The sequence below is a fragment of the Ananas comosus genome, linkage group 7 (genome assembly GCF_001540865.1).
Source record: "Ananas comosus cultivar F153 linkage group 7, ASM154086v1, whole genome shotgun sequence".
Lineage (NCBI taxonomy): Eukaryota > Viridiplantae > Streptophyta > Magnoliopsida > Poales > Bromeliaceae > Ananas > Ananas comosus.
In genome coordinates this window covers 11,469,569-11,489,114 of record NC_033627.1, presented here as the reverse complement: position 1 = coordinate 11,489,114, position 19,546 = coordinate 11,469,569, and the positions used below count along the sequence as shown (strand labels likewise).

The 19,546-nt window shown below is 32.7% G+C and overlaps 2 protein-coding genes and 1 non-coding gene across 3 annotated transcripts; 2 read left to right on the top strand and 1 right to left on the bottom strand.

The window, feature by feature from the left end:
- Positions 447 to 4,572, bottom strand: LOC109713065 (rac-like GTP-binding protein 5). Its single transcript, XM_020237019.1, has 7 exons — positions 4,379 to 4,572; positions 2,486 to 2,573; positions 2,292 to 2,401; positions 2,122 to 2,185; positions 1,058 to 1,122; positions 895 to 960; positions 447 to 803 (listed from the first exon to the last, which is right to left on the bottom strand). The coding sequence occupies exons 1-7, from the start codon at positions 4,475 to 4,477 to the stop codon at positions 702 to 704; spliced, it is 594 nt and encodes a 197-aa protein (XP_020092608.1). The 5' UTR covers positions 4,478 to 4,572; the 3' UTR covers positions 447 to 701.
- On the top strand, positions 9,972 to 10,043 carry TRNAP-UGG. The gene has a single exon. It is a non-coding gene; the product is annotated as a tRNA-Pro (tRNA).
- Positions 11,190 to 17,468, top strand: LOC109712480 (synaptotagmin-2-like). The gene is made up of 12 exons (XM_020236064.1): positions 11,190 to 11,400; positions 12,051 to 12,149; positions 12,268 to 12,318; positions 12,414 to 12,537; positions 13,016 to 13,134; positions 13,329 to 13,430; positions 13,520 to 13,594; positions 14,028 to 14,104; positions 14,856 to 15,102; positions 15,729 to 16,082; positions 16,450 to 16,581; positions 17,178 to 17,468. The coding sequence occupies exons 1-12, from the start codon at positions 11,284 to 11,286 to the stop codon at positions 17,304 to 17,306; spliced, it is 1,626 nt and encodes a 541-aa protein (XP_020091653.1). The 5' UTR covers positions 11,190 to 11,283; the 3' UTR covers positions 17,307 to 17,468.

Below are 19,546 nucleotides of genomic sequence, written 5' to 3'. Positions count from 1 at the left end.
TTAGATCCATCATTTGCAAAATGCTCTTAATCAATGAAGCCCTTTACATTGATTAAGAGCATTTTTGTCCATCCGTAACTAATTTTTAAATTGAAAATAACTTTTCGTTGCCTTGAAATTCAAATAAAAATTATTTTTTCACTGTCACTTATTTGACAGAAAATCAATGACTTCTAATATTAGATTGCATTTTTTTTTTTAGTTTATTTTATCTAAAATTTTCCTATTAGCAGGAAACAAAAAAATTAAAAGAATATTACAACAATTACTTTATAATTATTTTTTTTATTTCTTTCTCAACCGCAAGGTGAAGTCAATTATGATATTTAAGAATAATAAAATTACGAGCAAATTTAATTTATAGCAAATCAAATAACGACTAGAACGACTCCAAACCCCTCCACTTTCAGGAAACAAAAACATGCCCTAAACAGAGAAAACAAAAATTCCAAGATTTTAATACCCCATTCCTCAAAAAAACAAAAGAGAAAAAAAAGAAAAAAGAAAGCAAAGGTAACATCATACATAATAAACACTAGACAGAATATAGAACAACAGATCAAACATTTTATGCCTCCTTAGCTTTTTCAATGCCGTCGATAGAATAAACAAAGTCAAGTTGATTTGAAGCGTGAAATTAAATTTCAAACTAAAAGAAGAGAAAAAGATTACAAGTCGCTCGCGGTCGTCCTCCTCACGGATCACAAAATAAAGCAGCCCTTCTGCGCCATCCCTTTCTTCTTCTTTTGCTTCGGCGGTTGCAGCACGACCTTAATAGCAGCATCGAAAACGCCTTTGATGTTCTGCAAATGAAAGGCCAAGAAAAAAAGAAGTGCGTCGTTGAGAATTACAGGGACGTGAAATGAGATAATGCGGAGAGGGAAAAGTTGATACTTGTTGGGTCTTTGAACTGCATTCGATGTACGCAGGGGCTCCGATTAACTTCCTCAGCTCTTCTCCCTTTTCATAGATAAGTAGAGGGTGTGGAAGTAATAGATAGTATAGGTAAAAGAATGGTTTCCGAAGCTAGAAATGTTACTCTGGCATGGGGTGATACCTGAGCAGTTGTGATGGGAACGGCACCAGGGTGATCTACAAAGAACTGCTTGTCATCCCGAAGATCTGTGGCCATTGCCGACGAGAGGTTAAATACAGAATTAAACAAATCAAATACATGAACTATAGAGCTGCTATCTAAAACACTGTTTTATACGATGATTATGTAACGGATTTTAGAAAATATTAGGGATAAAAGTAAGAAATCCACTTTATAGATACACATTTTAATGAAAGTAGAGTTGGGTATGCCAGCACAGGTAGTAATCTCAGTGTTGCAATTTTATGGCTTCACTAATTTCACTTGAATTTATGAACAAGCAAAGCTAAACTACCAAAGTAGATATCGCCGTACTAGAAAAGGAATATTGAAATGCTCTGGATAGCTATATACAATATATTATTAAGAACATTGAAATGCTATGATAGAAGGACATGAGGCTGCATTTAGAGGAGGTACTCTTATGATACTAAGAACATCTATACGAAAGTAGGCATGGCATACCAATAATTCATTGTAGAAGAATTAGCTCAAAGGACATGTTTTCTAAAGAAAGCACTTCTATTTAAGCTTACCCACGCATTTTATTTTGATGTATTTTCTTTTTTGCCATTCTGTAAGGCTGTAAATATGATTCCCTTTGTTGTCTTAGTTTATTTTTTTCTAAAAAAAAACACAATTGCAACTTTGACACTTCCTCAAAATTTAGCTTTCATTAGTTTTTTTACTTCCTCGACAACGATACAAATGAATAGGAAGCTATTCAAAATTTGAACACTACAGAGTATAGAGTTAACAATGCCAAGAAGAAATTGCAATAAAATTTGGCCTATATGTAAAACCTTAACTAAAGAGGTGACAGCAATTTTACAAGTGTATATAAGCTCTCAAATCATACTTTTTTACTTGCATTTTATTTAATAATTGACCGGATAAGAAAAGTTGCATTAAGGCTTTTAATCTATCTAAATTAGCAAAAAAGAACAAACTATAGTATAAGAAACATGCAACAATATAATCAAGCACATAATAGGATATAATCAAGCACATAATAGGGATATTACCAAGCTTTGTCCCGACAAGAATCATTGGAACACCAGGTGCATAATGCGTTAGTTCCGGAATCCACTGAAATGCAAAAAAGAAAAAAAGAAAAAAAAGAGAGATTATAAAAGAAGAATTTTAGACTCCCTAGAGATTTAATAGGCAGGATTACAGAGGACTGGTTTCTTGCCTTCTTAGAAACATTTTCATAGCTGGCTTTACTAATAAGAGAGAAGGCCAGGAGAAAAACATCAGCTCCACGATAGCTTAATGGTCTTAATCTATTATAATCCTCCTGCCCTGTTTCATCAATTAAATATTGGCTGCGGTAATGAGTCAGACATAAAAAGGGAAATATATAAGGGATGGATAAGCAAATTTTACCAGCAGTATCCCACAAACCCAAATTGACTGTGCAACCATCAACTACCACATTTGCACTGAAATTGTCAAACACTGTCGGCACATAATCCTGTCTCCAAAACCATATAATAATAGTAAGAATAATATAAGGAATATCACCTAAGGACACAATCATTCGTTATAAAATATAATTGGCAGCAACAATCTAAACAAGAAGAACGCGGTAATAGCAAATTGAAAAATTATAAACTAGAACCACTGGATCCTAATTTTACAAAATAAATATATTAGTCTGAACTCGTTTAACTAGATGAAATGTTGGATTAGCCATAGAAAATTAGATCAGATTTGTTTTTCTCCGTTTTGCTAACTGTTTGAGACTTTAACAACTTTACAAACATAATACATGACACATTTGTGTCTACACGGATAATATCATCAGTAGAAAATGACAAACAAAGAGGGACGTGGAAAACCCAAGAATAAGCCGAGAAATGACAAACAAAGAGGGACGTGAAAAATAATACTCTATGACCCTAATTGCACAGGTTGTACAGTTCAAAGATTTAAATCAAGTACTTTGCACATGCACAATGATGGGATTTAGTTGCACCACTTGATCAAAAAAATTTAAATTTCTCTTCCTCTTAGTATGCTCCTGAATGCAATCATCAAAATTTTCACTGTATCTAATGTCTGTGTCACAAGAGCATGCAGAAGTAGAACATTGATATGGTTAAATTGATAGGATACTCCCCAAATTCCTATGTAAATACAAATGCAAAATTTCAATGTAGGAACAAATTAAAAGGGGTTGCTACCATAGTTACCAGAATCGCAGACCCCCTATGAACCGCGAGTCAGATTGCACATACCGATTTCGCAGTGGGTTCTTAATCCGGATCGCAAAAAGTGGCGAAGAGGAACAGTAGAGAAGTTATTAAAACTCCTAAATCTAATTTGTTAGATAACCTTAAAGAAATGTGTTTTACTAGATAGAATAATACAACGAAGTCATAGTCGTATGGAAAGAGAGATAGAGAGCTTGTTTTGATTAGAAAAGAGAATACCCAATGTGACCTTAACGAAAGAAGACAACTATGTAATAAAAAAGATAAGTTATTAATTCTTTTTTTTAATTATATGTCAATTTGTATTGACATTATGAAGGAACCACATTCTGGAATAACATTCCGACTAATCCTACCCCCTCGTACCGCGTTCCTAAGAAATCGCCGTACCATATTCCCGTAGCCATTCTGCATACAATAGCATATCCTATCCCAGGTAACATTGGTTCCTACCACCTTTTTATTTATTCTTCCATCACCAACCTTACTATCAAAAGTCTAAACACACACACAGGTACATTTATCCTCCTATGTTCTTCCAACAAACCTCAATTATATGAAAAATGGTAAGTTGAAATCATGGCTATATTATATCCCAAAAAAAGAAAATCAAAAACAAGCTATTCATAAGTATTGCCACACTAAATTCAAATGCAATACACAAAAGAAACTTTTTTTTTTCTAACATTAATTATATGGAAAATACTGAGTTAGATCCGTGGCTATATTATATCCCAAAAAAAAAAAGAAAATAAAAAACAAGCTATTCATGAGAATTGTCACATTAAATTCAAACACAATACACAAAAGAAACTTTTTTTTTTTCTAAATTATGGACCTCTTTTAATCAATAATGTCCTAATCTAAGAATCAACACCCACGACAATTCGGTAGAACAATAACCAAACAAACCCTCAATCATCAAACACAACAATAAACGCAACTCTCTACCCACATTCGCCCCCAACACCTTCCACAACAACCAAACCCTAGACACACCCCCACCCCAAAAGAAACCCAAATCCAACCACAACAACACGTCAAAAAGAATCAAAACGCTCACCGTGGGGAAAGTGTTGCTGGTGTAGGAAATGAGCATGCAGGTCTTTCCCACGGCGCCGTCCCCCACCGTCACGCACTTTATGAACCGCGACGCGCTCATCTCCTCCTCCTCCTCTACCCTCCACCTTTTCAATTACGCATATCAAACCTTCCACACACAGAGAGAGAGAGAGACCCAAATCGCTTCCCCCCCAACGCCAAATGCCTCTCCGCAGCAACCCCAACCCCAACTCTCGGTGACGAGATATGTGAAATGTTAGGGTTTTTCGTCCTTTTTTCCGTCGCCGGTGTCGTCGTCGTCGTCGTCGTTGAGGCTCTTCTTCTTCTACGTTGGGATTTGATTGAGAGAGAGAGAGGGGGGTGGGGACGGGAAATGGGGACAAAAATTTGCTGGACATAGTGTCCAAACATAATATTTCGAAGATTATCCAGATTGGCGCCACGTGGCAAGCCGAGCTCATCTCAACCGCCCAACAAAAATAATTTTTTAAATATTTTAATTTAATAAAAATAATATTTTTTTTAGAGGATTGAAATGGATACAGATTGCCACGTGGCGCGGATCCGAATAATGCCCATATTATTATGTTTGGGGACTATGTCCACCAATTTTTGTTCCGGGAAATGGTGCGGATGAAGCGGTCATCCACCAAGTAACGAAATTCTCCGCACGGATAGGTTTGATGGGTATTGGCATATTTTTGCTTTTTTTTTTTGAAAAAAAAAACTGGATTACCTAATGTAATTTATTAATTAAATTTATATAAAAATAAAAATAGGTACAAACTACTTCAACTATAACACATTTTGATTTGACCCTTTAAAAATTTTAATTTTGTTATCTATTTTTTTTTTAATTTATTTGATTTAAATTAATTAGTAACTTTTTTACTTTAAAATTTGAATACGTTGCTTACGTTTACGGATTTAATTAGTATATTTTATATAATTTATATAAGTATAATTTCGTTAAATTAAGTAATTTGTTTAAACTTTGCAATGGAAGAGTCATTAAATGGCTTAACTCAAATAAATTTTATAAAATAAAAACCTTAAAAGTTTGGATCGTGAAATCAAAATGACGACGTATAGTTCTCTCAAGTTTTATACTTTTTTATCTTAAAATTATAACTACTAAATGATATTGATATATGGAGATGTAGATTATTCTTTTGGGAGGATAGTTATCCTCTAGGACTGCAAAATTTTTTATTACTAGTCGCGTCAAACTGAATTGCTTCGCAACCTATAGTTGCTTAACTTTTAATAAAAATTTATTTACAAAAAAAAAAGAGAGATGTAGATTTTAAGCCCTTCATTATAGGATTCACAAATCATTTGAAGTTTTAATATTATTAAAAAAAACATTGACAAGATAGGAGGCTAATAATAGTTTTTGAATGATGAGGTGTAAGATTTACATCCATTTTTGCCTTATATAGATTAGCATTGTTCTTTTTTTTTAAAAAAAAAAACTTTTTTTCTATATTGAGTAATCCTTTGTATTTCCCAAATTCTCATGCCATATAAGATATTATTGGATAACTTATTTCGACATCCAAATAAGACCAGGTTGGAAAATAAGTTTAGGAAATAAATTAATAAGTTAGCGATAAAAGAAATATTTTGACTTCTTTTTAACCCTAATAAAAATTTAATCCAAATTTAATTTGAGATGATTTAACGGATACTAACAGCGATGTTATTTTTAAATAACGGAGAAATATACTAGGAGCATATTTGAAATAAAAAAAAAAAAGTAAAAGTGCATAAGATATTTTAGAAATTTTGAAGGGGATAGAGATAATAATCCCAATTAAAAATTAAAGACTCAATGTAATTAAGTTGATAATCACTTTATTGATAAGTTGACTCCAAAAGTTGGATTTGGATTTATTATACCCAAACTAGTATTCTTGATTCTTGTTTGATTGATGTTGGCCTTATTTGAATGCCCAAATAAAGTATCACTCATGCTGTGAAAAATGCCACTTAAATTTAGCCAACACAGTAGCACCCATAAAAACAACATTGTAGAGCACCCTTAGTAGTTCATTACTCACACGCATGTATAATTGTATATACCTGGCTAACAAATTAGGTAGTGTTTGATTGGAAAACAAGAAAAAAAAAAAAAAAAAAAACTTTGTTCTCCTCTTTATTTTCAAATGCTATTTTTTTCACCCGAAAATAGTGGTTTTTCTAACAGCGCGTGGAATAAGCCGGTATGACCTGGTATAACTTTGAAACAATTGTTTCACCCTTTCCCCATGGTGGAACGAGCTTGTTCCCAAATAGGAGAACAATGTTAATTAAAGTCTAATTTAATTTTAATTATGGTATTGAATTATTAATTTAATCTAATTAATGTATTTAAGTCATTACCTATTACTTAAATAATAAAACAATTAATTAATTTATTATTTATAATTAATTAACTGATTAAAAATTAATATTTTAATCAATTTATTCGATAACTAATATTTATATTGATCAACCATTAATATTTTAACTAATCTATTTAATTTTGAACTAATTATCTAACTGAAATAATTTGCTAACTAATTAAAAAGTTAAGTTATTTGTATAATTAATTAATTGATTAATTAATGTATTAATTAACTAATTAATTAGCTAATATTTATATTTATTAATTTCTTAATTTATTATTATATTCATTGCTAATAAATTTATTAATTTATTGAATTATTTCTAATTGCCGTTAATTAATTAGATAAAATATTTTTAATTTATAATTATAACTCTTATTCTCTCTATTCCAATCTACCCATCCAAATACTAATTATCTTATTCCCAGAAACAACCCAATTTTTATCTAAATATAAAATTGGTCTAATTCCTTCTTATATCTCAACTTCTATTTATTCCTGGAAAAAACAATTCTTACTTATACTAAGGGGCTAACTTATACTTCAAATTGGTTTAGGTTGGTAATCACTTTACTAAGGGGCTCTTTTGGTTGCATTATAGCGGTAATTGTGTGGAAATTAATTCGCCGTTTGGTTTTATGCGTGTGAATTCAATTACTACAGTTGAAACTATACGAGAAGGCTCAAATGCAACAATCAAAACTACACCCAAATTAGCCACAGTTTCAACTGGAATAGTTGGAGAAAGTAATATTTTAAGCAGGTAAGTTTTTTCTTCTAAATAATCTTTCAAATGAAAAATAATTTTTTTCTATATAGGGACAAACATCTCATATATAAAATGATAAAATTTTATAAATGGACTTATAAACTGTGCATAATCAAACACAGTATTTATAATTTCTGCACTTACTTCTATATCTAATTAAATAAGATGTATGTAATTTTAACTGTTGTATTTTAACTGCATGCATTTCGAGCTGCACTGCATTTATAATTATATTTTGATTTGAAAGTTGGATTTGGATAAGTTTTAGAAAGTTGGAATTTGATTTTTGCTCCTTAAAAGTCTAATATTCTTGATTTGGTAGAATAATATGTTTCAACTACGAGATAATTTATCTTATTTAAAAAAAAATGATTTTGAATGCTGAATATGGTATTCTTACAGACATTTGATCATGCTTAGGGATGCAAATGGATCCGGGTTGGTGGAGCTCCCGCCCCGATCCGCCCTTACGGGCGCAGTAAATGGAAGAAAATAAACGGATTCGGAGCGGAAAACGGTGTAAATTTTACGATCCGAGACGGATTCGGGACAGGAAACGGAAGAAATTTTGACCCGCCCCCGCCATGATACATCCTGAATCCGCCCTGAAAATTATTTATATTTTACAAAAATATTCCTAAAATATAATATATTTATAAAAAATTTTAAAATACAAATAAATTAGCACTCTCATTTCTAATGTATTTGAAACTTTTGAATTTTTGTTTTGAATTGTTATTGATATTTTTTATTTTTATAATTGATATTATTAAATTATATATATAATATTATTAAAAATTATTATTTTATATTTTACAAAANGATATTTTTTATTTTTATAATTGATATTATTAAATTATATATATAATATTATTAAAAATTATTATTTTATATTTTACAAAATATTAATAATATTATAATTTTATAAAAAATATTAGTTGGCGGGGCGGATTCGGGGCGCCGGGGGGAGGCGGGAGGTGGGTTACAAGGCGGGGCGGATTATGGAATGTATTTTTTAACCCGTCACGGATTCGGGACGAAATTTTGCTAGTCGGGGCGGGAGGCGGGACGGGGCTCCTACCCTTAGATATGCCCCGTTTGCATCCCTAATCATGCTCTTCATATACTGAATACCATGAATAAATTGAAGAGATATATCGAATAAGATATTTGTGTGCCCAAACCTAGATGGAGATTTGATATACAAAAGTAATCTAGCACATCAGCTTCTAGAAAAATATAAAAAGTAATGAAGTCTATGTTGGCTGGTTTCCAAATATTTTATCTATTTGAGAAGAGAAAGAAAGTTGGAATGGAATAAAAAAAAAAAAGCACTTTCAAAAGAGAAAAGTTTTGGGTTGTTCTATGGATTCACCGATATGTTATTGGTATGTTGACAATTATGACATAAAGGATTGCAATGGACTATACATGCAGCTCGATATATCACACAAAGTTGCCAATATATCAACAACACATAAGATAACATTATAGCGCCAATAACAATGATTAACTTCAAACATGCTTCAAAAAAAAAAAAAAAACTTGTTACTAGAAATTGTTGCAACGAACAAACAAACAGAAATAAAAATAAGAACATAAAGTAGACAGACCACAAACCACAAACAGAAAATAAAATTAACACACAGATTTACGTGAAAATCATTTACAAGGAAAAAATCATGAGCTGAGGAGAGAACTTCACTATGAGAAAAAGAATACGAAGTTTTGGAGATTACAATACGCTTCATCATGTTTAGGGCAAAAGAGGAGAAAAAAATTTCTTAACGGATTCGTTTTAATGGGTCAGATCCGTACCATGGGTCTATCGGCCCGAGCCCTCTGTTGCCCACCTCCGCTTCGTTTATTTGTTTAGAAATAAATTTAGCTAAAAATGTGAAGCAATTAAGTTTCAAACTTGAGATCCCGAGTATCAACTACTAAATCCTTTGACATTTGCACTAAAGACAGTTGGTGACACCTCTTGAGTTTTGATCAGACTAAAAAATTCACGTTACCTTTTATTCGGTTATTAATATATCAAATTTGAACTTTACTTAATATAATTTTATTTATTTCTGTAATTGGGTTATAGGGTTATTGATCTCGAAAACTTCTGATTTTAAAATTAAGGGGTTGTTTGATTCCTCAAAAGATCATGAAAAACTATTCTCTTGGAAAATACCTTTTACATAATTTCCTGTTTCGGAGGAAAAAACCTCAAATACGAAGAGGAGACTTTTCCATGAAATCTTAATATAACGTTTTTAGGAAAATTACTTTTCTTGAAACCAAGTAGGTGAGAAATATTTTTTCAGCCAAAAAATTATTTTTTTAAATTTTGTTATAGAGATTATCATATTTTATGAAAAGCATTAGTTTTAAATAATTACTAATAATTTGGTTTAAAGCAAAAACACGAAATTTAATGCTTTGGGTGTTTGGTCTAGTGGTATGATTCTTGCTTTGGGTGCAAGAGGTCGCGAGTTCGATTCTCGCAACACCCCGTCTCTTTGTATTTTTGAGATTTTTTAAAAATTATTCTTTTCTATTGTCAAATTTAAAATTTTCCTGCTGTACTAAACTTTTTAAAATTTTTCATTCCTATATTAAAATTTGTATGTTCTAAAATAAAACTACAATATTCTAAAAATTTTGAGCAGAAGAAAAAAGTAGCGTGAAATTATAGACAAAATCCATATCTGAATCCAAATCCGCCCGGTTTTCGCTTTTTATGTCCATACCCGAAGCTATATTCGTTTAGTACCGGATAAATCCGTTCCGTTCGGATTCAGGTTTAGATAAAATTTTGAATATCCATAACCATTGACATCTCTAATTAATAGTATCAGAGCCCGTTTACTATTAATAGTATATTTTCTAATCTGAATCTTCAAATAAAATAACTTTAAAATAAGACAAAATTATACAATCAAATTTAAAATTTTAAAGAGGAAATAATAAAACTTGGCTTGAAGTTTAGGGAATAGTAATCCAATTCACCTTTATACCTCTCTTCGGGCTTAACTTGGTTGGCTCACTCGGTCACTCCCCAGAATTGGAAACAAATCCAAAAAAAGAATCAATCCCATTCCCCTCCCCCAGTTAATCCCAAAACTCCAAACTCCCCCCATTTTAATTAACTAATTAATTTTAGGAAAAACTTCAAAAACCCCCCTGTGGTTTCCTAGTTTCTCACTTTGCCCTCCTGTGGTTTAAAATGTATCAATTTGCCTCCCTGTGGTTTCTTCTTTCTCTTTTTCTTATCAATTTCATATTTTTTTTTTCTTAAATTAGTGATAAAGTTTAAAATTAAAGGGTACTAAAATGAATACTTGATAAATCTAGATGGGTATCTGAAGTTTTTTGTATATAGTTTAATGAAATATTAACGAAAAAGTTACTGAAAAGATAAAAACGAAACCACAGGGGGGGCAAATTGATACACTTTAAACTATAGGGTACTAAAGTGAGAAACTATGAAACCACAGGGGGTTTTTTGAAGTTTTCCCAAAAAAAAAAGTTTCGCGCATTTTGAAGCCCACGTGGCACTCCGGGGAGCTTTCCCCCCTGCCACCTTTTCACCAGAATTTTGGTTACGCACAAGGTCGGTTTCCTTTTTGTCTCTTTTGTTTCACTATCTCTCTCTTTCTCTAGAAAGAGGGGAAGAGAGGATGGGAAACTTAAATGTTCTTTTTTCTTTTTATTTTTCTGGTAATTTAGGGCTAAATTGAAGGGGATTTGGAGATGGGTTTTGTGAACGGTTTATTGGTTTTCTTTGGATTTGGCGTTGGGTGTTCTGTTGGGGTACTTTTTGGGTACTTGTTGTTCATCTACTTCAAACCCACTGATGCTGTTGCTAAGGTGAGCCTCTGCTTCAAAAATTTTTTGCTTATTGCAAGTAGTGGTTACTTTTTGAGTTTCCAGTGTTCTGTTATGATCCCTTCTGCCGTCAGTAATACGAGATACTCAGACAGACAGACAGGACAGTTGCGGTGATCTTGAATCACATCATAGATTTCTGACAATGATCGAGAAGACATTTAATTTGATTTTCTGCTATCAGTTGAGAATTCTGTCATTTCTTTGATGGGATCTGCTGTTCTGTATCTGTCAGTCTGCCAGCCCTTATCTTCACTGGTGGAACAGAAACTTTATGCATGTTTTTCTTTGGAAAATTATAGTAATTAAATTTTGCTTCTTTGTTAATAATTACATGGTTAGAAACTTAAATTGTATGTATGGAGACTCCCTCAGCTCTAGACCATTTTGGTATGGTCCCCTGTAGAAAATGGGTAAATAGGGAATCTTAGCAAATTCATATGGGTGATTTCGTCAAATTTGATGATTTTAGTCACTTTTTGGCGAATAAAATTGGACCAATTAATGGCTAATAGCTACGAGAGCCATTACATGAATAAAATTCGTAATTAACGATGTTTAGTTCTCCTTGGTATTGCATTTGAGTCTTAACTGTCGGAGATTATTGCGTTATTGCGTTATTGCGTTTTCAGGATGTTAAAGTTCGCCCGCTCGTCGAATACGATTCGAAATCTTTAGAACGCTGGCGTCTTGAAGTTCCCCTGTGGGTAAAAAGTCCAGATTATGATCGTGTACGTGCACTCCGGCTAAATTCGAACTTCATTTCATGAATGAAAATTCATTTCCGTATCGTAATTACCCTTTTAAAGCTTTCCTTAATCATTCTAATTTCCTTTTTTTCTTTCGAAGATTGATTGGGTTAACAGCATCTTGGAGCAAATGTGGCCTTATCTGGACAAGGTTTTGTTTCTGTAGCAAGTTTCAGAAAAAACCTTCGAGCTTGTCAAATATGGAGTTGTGATATTATTTATTGAACATGCTCGTTTGTTATCTAGGCAATCTGCGGAATGGCGAAAGAAAGAGCGGAGCCAATTATTGCTGAAAATGCTGCGAAATATAAGATCGGATCTGTTGAATTCAAAACATTTACTTTGGGTTCATTACCACTAACTTTTCACGGTTAGTTTTGGTTTAACTCTTAGTTTTGTTTGGTAAAAAACATACTGAACTTACCTCAACTATGAACCATTTTGAGTTGGCTATTCAGCCTTTTAAAATTTTGATTTTACCGCCCAACCTTTTAATTTGTTTGATTTGAGTTAGTTAACGGCACTTTAACTTCAAAATTTGAATGCACCATTTATCTTTACACATTTAGCTAGTATACTTTATGCAATTCTCGCAATTATAAATTCAATAAAGTAAATAATTAGCTTAAATTTTGAAGTTAAAGTACCATAGCTGATTCAAAATAGTTCATAGTTCAGATAAGTTTTGTACGTTTTTATCTTTTGGTTTCTAATATGAGCATCTATGTTCTTGCAACTTTTTCCGTGAAACTATGAAATTCCAGATTCTGATCTTAAGTTCATGACAATTTTTAAAATTTTCTCATCTGTCTTCCTATAAGCTGCGTTAACGGCTAATATTTTGTCAGGAATGAAAGTTTGTCTCACAGATGAGAAGGAATTGATTGTGGAACCATCAATAAAGTGGGCCGGAAACCCTAATATCACTGTTGTAGTTAAGGCATATGGGCTAAAAGCAACTATTCAGGTTGTCAATACTTACTTTTTCATGACAAAAGGAACTCTGTTATCGCACTAAACACTTTTTTCGTCGACTGTAATATTTCAATGATATTTGTTCTTACAAATACTATGCAATTATGACTTACATATGGCAGAAGCTGATTAAGCATATTTGCGGGCCACGGACTTATTCCATGTGATTTGATTTTTCCTTTTTAGGTGGTGGATCTGCAAATCTTCGCTTTACCGCGTATAACTTTGAAGCCATTAATCCCTAGATTTCCTTGCTTTGCGAAAATCTTCGTCTCTCTATTGGATAAGGTGTGAAAATTTGTAAGATCAACTTTTCTACTTTTGGTTGATTAAGAGCTGCTGTAGTTTTCTGTTCAATCTATACCTTTGCTTTGCAGCCGCACATCGATTTCGGACTAAAATTTATCGGAGCAGATTTAATGGCGATACCCGGTCTCTATAGATTTGCTCAGGTACTCTAGTCTTTTTTTATCTTTCAAGCTCACCTGTTTCTTTTGAAGTAGTAAAAGGGATAAGGTTCCAACATTAAAATTTTATGATTTTAATGATAAAGAATGTTGGGTTTGCCACTAGAGGTTTAATTTTGGAATCTTAAGATTGGCAATTTTATGCAAAAATAAAAAAAATAAAAATTGAAATCTCCAAATGCTTACTTCGAAGATCTCGCTTTAATGTGACCATAATTGGTTATTGGCCTTCTGACGAAAGTTGATTATCCAAGAATGAACGTAAGATTGTGTTCGATTCGACGAGTGGAAGTTCAATGTGTTGAATTTGTTATATTCGTTCTCTGAGTTTCCAGTTAGCTCGAGCCGGTCTCAGAGAGCATCGCTAGAACTTCATATTTCTTCTCGTAAATTGATTCTATTTTTAAAACATTTGCAGGAGACCATCAAGAATCAGGTTGCGAGTATGTATGGATGGCCCAAGCCACTAGAAGTGACAATAATGGATCCTTCAAAGTAAATGACAAAAAAATACAACATAATTACGGAGAAGGGATTTTTTTTTTTTTGGGGGGGCATATTTACCTCTCAAAATACATGCACTTTCCTCTATACCCCTCTAAAAGTTACAATAGTCCCTAAATTGTTAGAATTAGCCCATATTTGATGAATACCCTTCAACTTAAATTTGTGTGGATGCCCATCAGCTTTTGAGCTTTCCGAGTAGTATATAAGGAACTACTTTTGCACTTTCAAATGCGAAACGCTCTGAAGTGGCGGTTTGACATGGAAAGTATCAGCTACTTTGTGGGGCTTAAATGCAAATATGGGCTATTTCCATGGACATGCTTTCGAAAGGTTTACATACATAAAAGAAGCCAGTTGAAAAATTAATTTTGACCAAGGATTTAAGTGCCATGGCACGGGGTCGTGCCAGAAACTTGCCGGCATGGTGTGTGCCGAGCCGTGCCGGTCAAAAAAATTCTTGTCTGCCGACACATAATAGCATGAAATATTTATTTTCTTTAGCAACAAAATATTCTAACTATTTATTATGTCTTTTTATCACATCTTTTGAACTTTATTGAGAAAATTACTTACTAATTTAAAGAATAGAGGGTTTTGAGCTGTGCCATCGGCACAGGGTGTGTATCGTGACGGTATTTTGTTGGCACGGTATGGCATGGTGGATACGGGCCGTTCCGACGGGCACTTAAAACCTTGATTTTGACAAGTGTCACTGATCCTACTTTGGAAAATCTTGCAGAGCCTTGAAGAAGCCGGTCGGAATTCTCCATGTGAAGGTCGTGAGGGCGTCCAATCTACGAAAGAAAGATTTTTTGGGTAAATCAGATCCGTACGTGAGGCTCAAGATGTCCGACGATAAAGTTCCATCTAAGAAAACAACAGTAAAGCACAGCACTCTCAACCCTGAATGGAATGAGGAATTCAAGTTCACCGTTACGGATCCGGAAACTCAATATTTGGATCTCAGCGTCTATGATTGGGAACAGGTGTGTCCTTTTCCACTAACAGATTTTCTGTTTTCGTGTCCTTCTTCAATTTATCATTGCCATCTATTTCCGTTAATTTGAAAAAAAAAAGAAAAGAAAAAAGAACAGGCCACTTTTTCATTTTTGAAAGGTAAAAATGTATAGAACTTACCTAAACTTTGGACCATTTTGAGTTGGCTAAGCAACCTTTCAAATTATTTGATTTGAATCAGTCAACGACTCTTTAACTTTAAAATTTAAATGTGTTGTTAATCTTTACAAGTTTAATTAGTATTCTTCATGCAATTCTCGAAACTATAAATTCATTAATGTAAATAATTAGCTCAGATTTTGAAGTCAAAGTAATATTGACCGAGTCAAATCAAACGAATTAAAAGGCCAATTCAAATGGTCTATAGTTTGGGTAGGTTCTGTATGTTTTAACCTTTTTCAAATTCAGCTCGCTTTCAAACTTGTACAAGTAAACAGAACCCCGTTCGCTACAGGATCAAGAAGCGCGGTTTTAATAACTGATGCACAATTTTGAAATGTGGACTAAATTGCAAGAAAAGAAAGTGTGGCATTTTAGCGAAAATGCCATAGTGTTTGTTCTATTAAGTAATATTATGTTTTTGTTCTTTTCTTAGGTGGGCAAACACGATAAAATGGGCACGAACGTTGTTCACTTGAGAGATCTTACGCCCGATGAGACGAAAACGTTGACTCTTAACTTGCTAAAAAGTATGGATCCGAATGATCCCGAAAATGAGAAGCCGCGCGGAGAGATTGTTCTCGAGGCAAAGTATAGGCCTTTTAAGGAAGAAGAACTAGCAAGAGATGTCGGTGAAGGCGCAGATATTGTAGAGAAGGCTCCGGACGGTACTCCGCAGGGTGGCGGTTTGCTTGTTGTTATTGTTCACGACGCGCAGGATCTCGAAGGAAAGCACCATACGAACCCATACGTGCAAATATTTTTCAAGGGAGAGGGGAAAAAAACCAAGGTATTTTGTGTGAGAAGCTCGTACTTACCGGTTTCGTTTCGAATTTGAGATGTTTTTATCTGTACTTCTGCAAAATTATCCATCTACATATGCGCTTCATAATCTTAATTTGCGACATATATTATATATCTGTTATATTTGCAAATGATGAACATCGTTCTCTAGTAGTTTAAATTTTTGGAGAACAATGGTTGTATCATTTAATTTAACATGATATCAGATTAGGACCTTGTTTCATATAATTTATAATTTAAGTGGGCATATACGCAATTTGAAGCCTCTTTTGTGCAGGAGGGGGTACGCGATTGAAAGCTCCTTGTATTTTTAGTATTTTATCATCTGATAACGGAATATTTTCTCGATGCAGCGCATAAAGAAAACTAGGGATCCAAAATGGGAGGAGGAATTTCATTTTGTATGTGAGGAACCACCTATTAATGAAAAATTGCATGTAGAGGTATATAGCAAGCCATCGAAGGTTGCGATACTATCTTCCAAGGTACAGCATATCTTTTCGACCATTCGCCAAGAAAATGGCATTGTATTCGTTTAATTTTTCCGTGCTTTTATTTGACTATAGTAATTCTATCAATTCGCACAAAATTATGTTTTAGTTATTTTCAATTTTACCACCGAAGAACAGAATTTACAGGGAAGTTAGCTGATTTCGTACATCATGTTTTCATCAATGAGGTTATGATTTTTCTTTTTTTCCATAGCTATATTTCTTCCACATGTTCTTTAAAGTTATGATCAGAAACTAGTGAAAATTTATAGTAATCTTAATAAAAATAAATCGATAGTTCCATTTTATCAGATAGTTTGATATACCGCTCCAGTTCTTATTAGCAATTGCTATTCCAATAGTTTTGTTTGCGGTTGATATTGATATATGTTGAATATTAAGAGCACCGTCTCTGACAGCTTTAAGCTTTTGGAGAATAACAACTGTTTCATATAATTTAACAGTGTATAGTTTTCTCCTTCTTCCTACCGTATGATTTGATGTTAGAGTTGTTTGTTAGTTGAAATCATACTTATTTTTTAGCTTCTAGCAGCGTAATTTTGTTTTTTTTTTGCTTCGGTATCATGCAGGAAAGTTTGGGTTATGTCGATATTGGCCTTGCGGATGCGGTCGGGAACAGAAGAACCAACGAAAAATACGACCTCATCGGATCAAAAAGTGGCCGGATTCAGATCGAGCTGCAGTGGAGACCTTCTTAGAACTCTTTTAAAGAGCGAAATCCGATACTGTATTTATACCGAAAAGAGAAAAGAAAGAGGAGGCTCATTCCTTACTATGATGTAAATGCTAATGTAAGATATGCTACTGTAAGTGTACTGTAAATAACAGGGAAATGAGTTCATGCAGTTATTTTCACCTAATTTTCCCTCTTTTATTTTTTGTGGTGTACTTGTTAGTATGTTTTTTTTTTTTGGGTCAATTGCATACATGTCTCCGCAAACATAGTGGATTGCAGATATATTCCTCTAAAGTTCAACTTTTATAAGTTATCTCTGTAAAAAACTAAAAATTCTAATGTCTTCATATATGTTCCTACCGTTAGAATTTGTTAGAAAAGTTGAGTTAACCATTAAATACTTTATCCGGATTAATTTTTGATATTTTTACTCTTTTTATATTATACTATTATAACTTTTGGAGGGATATATTTGTGATGGTAAAATTGAAAATGTAAATAGTTTTCTAACAGTTTTATAACGGTAACAAAGTAGAGGAACATATCTGAAACATTAGGATTTTTGCAGGAATAATTTATGAAAGTTGAACTTTACAAGAATATATCTGTAATTCACTATATTTGCAGGGACTTGTATGCAATTAACCTATTTTTCTTGGTTGATTTTGTAATTTAGATGTAAATTATCTAAATTTTTAGCATACTCGTCTCCGAAATACCATTTGTTTTTTGAGTAAATTGAAGAGATATACAAAATAAGTTGGTGGTGATGCGGAAGTTTGTTCTTCAATTTGTAGATTTTTTTTTTTTTTTGAACGAACAAAAATGCTTCTTAGTGGTGGGGAAAAATTTGGAGAGAACCCCTCAGCTATAGGCCGTTTTGGAATAGACCCCTATTTTTATTTATTTTTAATTGATATTTTTTGAATTTTATTTGTTTTGATTCAAGTTATCTCAGTCAATCGAATTTTGTTAAATTGGATACATTAAATTTCACTGCTGTAACTAATTTCTAGCTGAAGGAAATTAAATTTCAGTAATAATTACTGATCAACAACTGATCAAACCGATAATTTCGTCGTAACCTTCAATTAACTAAAATAATTCAAATTAAAATATATGAAAATTAAGGAAGTATGTTTTTAAATAGTAGTAATCAAATACAGTTAAAAGTGGGAGCTAAAACCAAAAAACTATTTTGTATTGAGCACAAATTAGGCCTAATTTGGTAATGTGGTAATAACGAAAAGCACTACTGTTATACTATAAATAAAAGGCAAAAAAATTTAAAAGCACTTCCGTTCTTCTCTTCTTTCATAGAATAAAATTACGATTGGAGCCATCACTAGCAAAACTACGTGGCTATATATTTTTACCGTGGTGGTTGTGACTGTAATTTTAAAGCATTAAAGAAGCAGTTTTGCATATTTAAAGCAGTATATAATACAAAAATAGTACTTTTAGCCAAAGATTTGAATGCCGTGACATGGGTTTTGCTGAAAACTTACAATCACATTACATGCCGGACCATGCCGAAAGGTTACAAGCACATTACGTGTCGAGTCGTGCCAATATGTACTAGTCATAAAAAATACATTTTGTACCGACACATAATGATATAAAATATTTATTTTCTTTAACAATACAAAATATTGTAGTTGCCTATTATGTATCTTTATTAAATCTTTTGAATTTTATTAAAAAATATTTACTAATTTAAGAAAAAAAGATTTTAGTTGTGCCATCAGTACGAAACTGTATCGTGCTAATATTTTATTGGCAAGTAATCACATTACCAAACTAGACCTTAACGCTATTGGATAAAAAAAAAATGTGTAAAATTATATAAAGATGGAAAATTGCTTCTCGTACACCTCAAAAGGGGTTGTACATCTTATACCTGCAATTCTAAGATTTATAAAAACTGAATTGAATTTTAGTAAAATTTAAGAAAATTAATGTAACAAGAATAACCTCAGGATAAAGAGGGTGTAAGATGTACACTGTACTTTAGGATGTAACTGTAGCATTGCCCGATAGAGATATACTTTTCTCCATTTGCTTTATTTTTCTCTACCATATGTAATGCTTTTTTTCCCGCAATCCCATGCAGAGATAGGGATGTCAACGAGTCGGGTTTTCAAAAACCTGAACCCGAATCCAAAAATCAAATTAAAATCTGAATCAGGACCGGAACCCAGCGGGTTTTAAAAATCCATACTGTTGGATAAAGATCTAATAAATAAAAATTATTAAATATTT

Coding starts and splice junctions, on each gene's coding strand:
- LOC109713065 (XM_020237019.1), bottom strand. CDS start 4,477: ATGAGCGCGTCGCGGTTCATAAAGTGCGTGACGGTGGGGGACGGCGCC. Junction 2,574..4,378: donor CCAGCAACACTTTCCCCACG/GTGAGCGTTTTG, acceptor TTTTGGAGACAG/GATTATGTGCCGACAGTGTT. Junction 804..894: donor GCAGTTCAAAGACCCAACAA/GTATCAACTTTT, acceptor TTTCATTTGCAG/AACATCAAAGGCGTTTTCGA.
- LOC109712480 (XM_020236064.1), top strand. CDS start 11,284: ATGGGTTTTGTGAACGGTTTATTGGTTTTCTTTGGATTTGGCGTTGGG. Junction 12,538..13,015: donor ATTACCACTAACTTTTCACG/GTTAGTTTTGGT, acceptor ATATTTTGTCAG/GAATGAAAGTTTGTCTCACA. Junction 13,135..13,328: donor GGCTAAAAGCAACTATTCAG/GTTGTCAATACT, acceptor TTTCCTTTTTAG/GTGGTGGATCTGCAAATCTT.